Source organism: Camellia sinensis, chromosome 1 (assembly GCF_055761805.1).
Source record: "Camellia sinensis isolate YWXY chromosome 1, ASM5576180v1, whole genome shotgun sequence".
Classification (NCBI taxonomy): Eukaryota; Viridiplantae; Streptophyta; class Magnoliopsida; order Ericales; family Theaceae; genus Camellia; species Camellia sinensis.
This window is the reverse complement of record NC_138961.1, coordinates 151,177,961-151,182,873: the sequence shown is the minus strand read 5'-3', so window position 1 is coordinate 151,182,873 and position 4,913 is coordinate 151,177,961. Positions and strand designations below refer to the sequence as shown.

Sequence of the window (4,913 nt, the reverse complement as noted above, 5' to 3'; positions counted from 1 at the left end):
GTTCTACCCTTTTGGAAGAAAGTCCCTAGCATTTCTATGTACCGGGAGTGTTGAAAGCACGCGTTTTCCTCAGTTTTGGATGCATCCTGTCGCCCAGATCGTCCGAAATACACTTTGTTTATAGAGTTGTTGTTTTGCTTATCGAGTTGTCGTTTTGCTTATCGAGTTGTTGTTTTTGTTGGTCGAGCTGTTTTGTTTACCGAGTCTTGTTTAATCGAGTCGCCGAGTCTTGTGCATTTGAGTTGTTACTCTTTATCAATTTTGTTGTGTTTTGCTTATCGAGTTGTAAACTTGCCGAGGTTTTTGTTGTTTTTTAGTAAGTTAGGTTGTTTAGTTTGTCGTGTCGGTTCGCTACCTGACTTGGCACATACACAATGCACATTTACCGTTCAATCTCTTTACTCACAAAATGATGCGATACGATGCGGAGAACATAAAGTACAACACTTTTTCAAAAAAAAAGCTGTTTTCATTCCATCATGCTTCCTTTGTTACAACATTTTACAGCAAATGTACAAGTTTTACAGAAAATAAAACTGCCTAATAATGTACAATGTGCTACAACTACTAGTAAAAAGATAAATAAAGCAGGAAACAGCTGCACCAATGCTCTCAAGAGCAGGAATAAGAGGCCCTCTTCGTCCTCTTCTGCGGAACAGGCTCTGCACCACCGGTACCATCTGAGTCGAAGCTGTTATCCTCAGGATCCTCCTCAGCCTCCTCTCCACTGCCGGAACCAGGGTCGGAACCCTCCTCTCTGTCGGCAGAGGTCTCTGAATGACGATCTGTAGCCTCCTCCTCCTCCTCGTCCTCATCAGGCTCCTCCTCTACAATGTGTGCCCTGCGTCTGCGGGACGACTCCCCTCTCCCGGCCCCGCGAGAAGGCCGAGATGGCTCGGCTCCCCGAGAAGGTCGAGATGGCCCGGTCTGTGGCGGATATACTGGAGGCATCTGAAAATAAAAAGAGAGTGCAATTTGAATACATCAGCTCAAAATGTGTGTATCAGATACAGATACAAGCAAACTACATGAAATGAGGATGCATGCAGATACAGTATATGAATGTGATGTGTCAGATGTGCTCTACACATACAATCAATCAAAGCAGTAAAATGTTCAAGGTCAACACGTCGTCAGAAATACGATAAATATAGAAAAACTAAAGAGTACCTGGAAACCCATGACGGACAGCTGCGCCTCTCTCCGCAAGACCATGCCCTCGAGTGAGGCCACTAATCCGATCACCCCCTCCATGTACTCTCTGGGTGGCTGCAGATACAAGCTCATAATCATCAGTGAATAAAGGAATGTCTAAGTGTTTGAATGATAGATGAAAAACAGTGGGGCATACCGGCGGTGAGTCGGGATCAATGACATATCGATGATCAGGCATGGGAGGCTCTATCGGAATCGTGTAGGAGGTCCCGTATCGCCATCCTGTCAACTCGGTCTGCATGTCTGGCCATCCGGCATGATGATGAGTCGGAGGAATCGGGGGGACCAGTCCAACCCCTCCTCTCGATGTACCAGCCCTGCTAGTAGAAGGGGCGCCTGTAGCCCGAGCTCGACTCAAAGACGGCGTGTCAGTGGACTTCCTCGAGGGAGTACGGACACCTGTCAACGGAGGCATCAAGTAGGTGTGACGGTAAGTCACGTACTCCCCGTCCTCTATATACAGCAGTGCATCAGTGCCCGGCCTAGCGTCAATGACACCCTGGGAAGTAAGCCTATCAGCGAGCCGCATCCCGTCCGGAGGTGCTGAGGGAACACTCGGCTCAGGAAAGCCCATGGTTTGACGAAGGAAGCGTTCCCCCAGGAACCAGGCCCTACCCACTGGCCCCTCAAATAAGATCCTATACCGGGAAGAGCCCCACCCTCCGGCAAACTGAAATCGAAGGTCCCCACCCAAAGGCAACCAGGGCTGCCAGGTAATCTGCGGGTAACCAAAGCATAAGCTGATCAGAAACGTAGATGTACGGAATAAACCAAAGATGAAAACACTGGGAATTGGGAGTTTTGGGTTACCTCTGACGACCGCACCGTGTCAAAGTACTGCTGTAGGTAGAGAAGAGTCTCCCGAGGCCGTGGCCGGCACTGGCCCTCGAAAACAAGCGAGTAAGGGGTCACAAGGGGCGCCTCCACCTCGAGCTCCGGGGCTAGCGTCGGAAAGTACGCGAAGACCCATAACTGTGGAAAATAGGGCAAAAGCCATCAGAGTACAGAATGCTGAGTGCAGAATCTGAATACAGAATGCTGAGTGCAGGATGTCAGGACAGAGTATAAAGTGTGCCGTGTGTGCAATATACATACATTGAAAAACAGAAATGTAAATCAAGAGGGCAGAAGGTACCTCCCAGGCTCTCCAGTAGCCGCCAACTATGTTCCCCCGTCTACGGGAGGCCGCACTCATATAGCAATAAAGGGTAGCCAAGCTGGCGCCACCCCAATCATACCGACTAACCTGTGTGAGGTCTGCCAAGGCACCCAGCAGACATAGCCCAACGGTGTTCGCCCTGTCGGAGAACAGGGTGGTTCCGAAGAGGAACATCAGAAACCCGCAGGCGTACTGTGTAATCTCCTCCAGAGTCTCGGGCTCAGTATGCCTGAAATGTGAAGAAAACCAAGTGTACCGGACTCGGCCCGAGGATCGGTTGACCGGTGGACGAGCTCCCAGTAAGAAGATCCAAGCGGCCTCCCACTGGCCCATGTCCTCGTCATATGGGATCGCCCAGCCTCCCACGTCAAGGCCAGTCAATACGGCAAAGTCAAAAGGGGTGATGGTCATATCCCCGGCGGATAAGAAATGAAAGGAGTTGGTGGTGTCCCACCACCTCTCCACCAGGGCTCCCATCAACGTCCTGCTAGCTGGATAACGAGATATCCCCGCACAGAAGGGCCCGAATCCTGCTAGATCAACCCAATCGCGGACGGCCTCTGGGAGCTCCGCGTACCACTCTCTCGCGACGATGGAGCCGTATCCCCGTGTAACACGGGAGGACACCTGCATTCACAGTGAATACATATATTCAGTTTCAGAATGAAATAAACAAGCTACGTGCAAATGAGATATACAAGCTGCGTGCAAATGAAATGTATAAGCTATATGCAAAGTCAAATCAGAATTCAAAATATTTGGGCTGTGTGTTCAGATCTCAACAAACCAGTGGACTGTGTGTTCACCTCAAAGTTCGAGCCGAGTGTTCAACATCAAAATATTTGGGCTGTATGTTCAGATCTCAACAAACCAGTGGACTGTGTGTTCACCCCAAAGTTCGAGCCGGGTGTTCAACATCAAAATATTTGGGCTGTGTGTTCACCTCAACAATGGCCTGCGTGTTCAAGAAATTCAGAGTTTGGGCTATGTGTTCTACTCTCAAAATCAGTGGGCTGTGTGTTCACCTCAACAATGAACTGCGTGTTCAGGAATTCAGAGTTTGGACTGTGTGTTCTACTCTCAAAATAAGTAGGCTGTGTGTTCACCTCAACAATGGGCTGCGTGCTCAGAAATTCAGAGTTTGGGCTCTGTGTTCAACTGTCAACATATATGTGTGGTGTGTGTTCACCATCAGGTCATAGGCCACGTGATCATAAATTCAAGCGTACAAAACGCAAACAGAATACTCTATCATGGGCTAAGCGTCAGAACAAGCTACGTGCTACAAAGAGCAGATATGCATAGCAAGAGGCATGAATCATACAAAAATGCGGAATACGTTGCAGAAATGTAAAAAAGGGCGAAATAAATACCTCTCGTGCCTCATGAGAGAGGTGAGACTCCGGCTCTCGCAAGAGCAGATCCCCAGGCGCTCGATCGTCAAAATCAGTGAAGTGATAAAAAATAGCCCTCGGAAAGATATGTACCCGAGGGGCGTAGCTCTCGGGTATGAAAGGTCGAACCCTCGGGGGTAGAGCCATAATATCGGGATCATCCCCGGCGCCCGGAGGACCTCCACCGTGAGGAAAATGACCGGCCATTTCAGGAAATCTGCAAAAATGAGCAAAATGAGCCAAAATTGGAAAAAGTCAACAAAAGTCAACTCTCGGGAAATGAAAAAGTCAACAAAAGTCAACCCCGGAGGAAATCTTCCAAATGTTGAGACAAACTTACCTCAAGTGGTGAAAATGAGAAAAGAAGCACCGAAATCAAAATTTAATCGGTCCAAAGTGATGAAAACTGAAAGATTTCGCGAAAACAACTTGCGTGGAGCGTTGGAAAACGCGTATAGAGCGCAGATCTGAGAGGGAGAATGCTCTAGGAAGGGAGAGGGACTGATTTCGGAGTTGGAGTTGTGAGGAAAAAGTGTTTGGCCGAGTGTATTTAAAGAAATGGGAGCAAAAAAACTAAACTACCCCGGATTTGGGCTACCTTTTGTGGCAGGCCGACCACCTCCTTTGCAAAAAGCTGGTCGGTGGCCTCTCCCTGGGACAAGACCTGGTTGGTGGTGTTCCCCAAGTGCCCACCAAGCTCTCTGCAAATTTTGGGAAGGATTGGAGTCCCCGGGACCTGAAAAAGTACAAGAAAAGTGCACTTTCCGTCGCAAAATCGCGCCGCCGGAACGTCAACTCCAATTTTCAGTGCGTCTGTCATCATTGCTCGTCAAAAGTGAGATGTATCCTTTCTGAACATGTTGCGACCCCTCCGGGAGGTAAACCGGAGGTAGCAATTGAGTCACCCTCATCGAAAACTCGCATTTCTTTGCTCGTCGTTTTTCGACAGATTCGCATTCGAATTCACATTTATTCTGCATTGTTATGCACGTCGCTTGCATTCTCATGCACACCACTCATACTATTGTGCACGTTTCACAGGTGTTGTCAAATCCTCGTGCTAAACCCGTATTGTCACGCGCGTTACTCCTCGCATTGCGATGCACCTTTCTATCGACGCCGTGATTGTCTGCATTCAATATCGT

The 4,913-nt window shown here is 48.7% G+C and overlaps 1 protein-coding gene across 1 annotated transcript; it reads right to left on the bottom strand.

Annotated features, from left to right (window-relative positions):
• Nucleotides 1–447: 447 nt before the first annotated feature.
• Nucleotides 448–4,627, bottom strand: LOC145798689 (uncharacterized). The gene is made up of 3 exons (XM_082887297.1): nt 1,352–4,627; nt 1,171–1,269; nt 448–951 (listed from the first exon to the last, which is right to left on the bottom strand). The coding sequence occupies exons 1-3, from the start codon at nt 1,787–1,789 to the stop codon at nt 613–615; spliced, it is 876 nt and encodes a 291-aa protein (XP_082743423.1). The 5' UTR covers nt 1,790–4,627; the 3' UTR covers nt 448–612.
• Nucleotides 4,628–4,913: the final 286 nt, after the last annotated feature.

Bases quoted from the DNA above. Each gene is read 5' to 3' on its own strand.
- LOC145798689 (XM_082887297.1), bottom strand. From the start codon at position 1,789: ATGGGCTTTCCTGAGCCGAGTGTTCCCTCAGCACCTCCGGACGGGATG. The intron at 1,270-1,351 runs GTATGCCCCACT...TTGTATCTGCAG, and splicing joins TTGATCCCGACTCACCGCCG to CCACCCAGAGAGTACATGGA. The intron at 952-1,170 runs GTACTCTTTAGT...TTTTATTTTCAG, and splicing joins TGTCCGTCATGGGTTTCCAG to ATGCCTCCAGTATATCCGCC.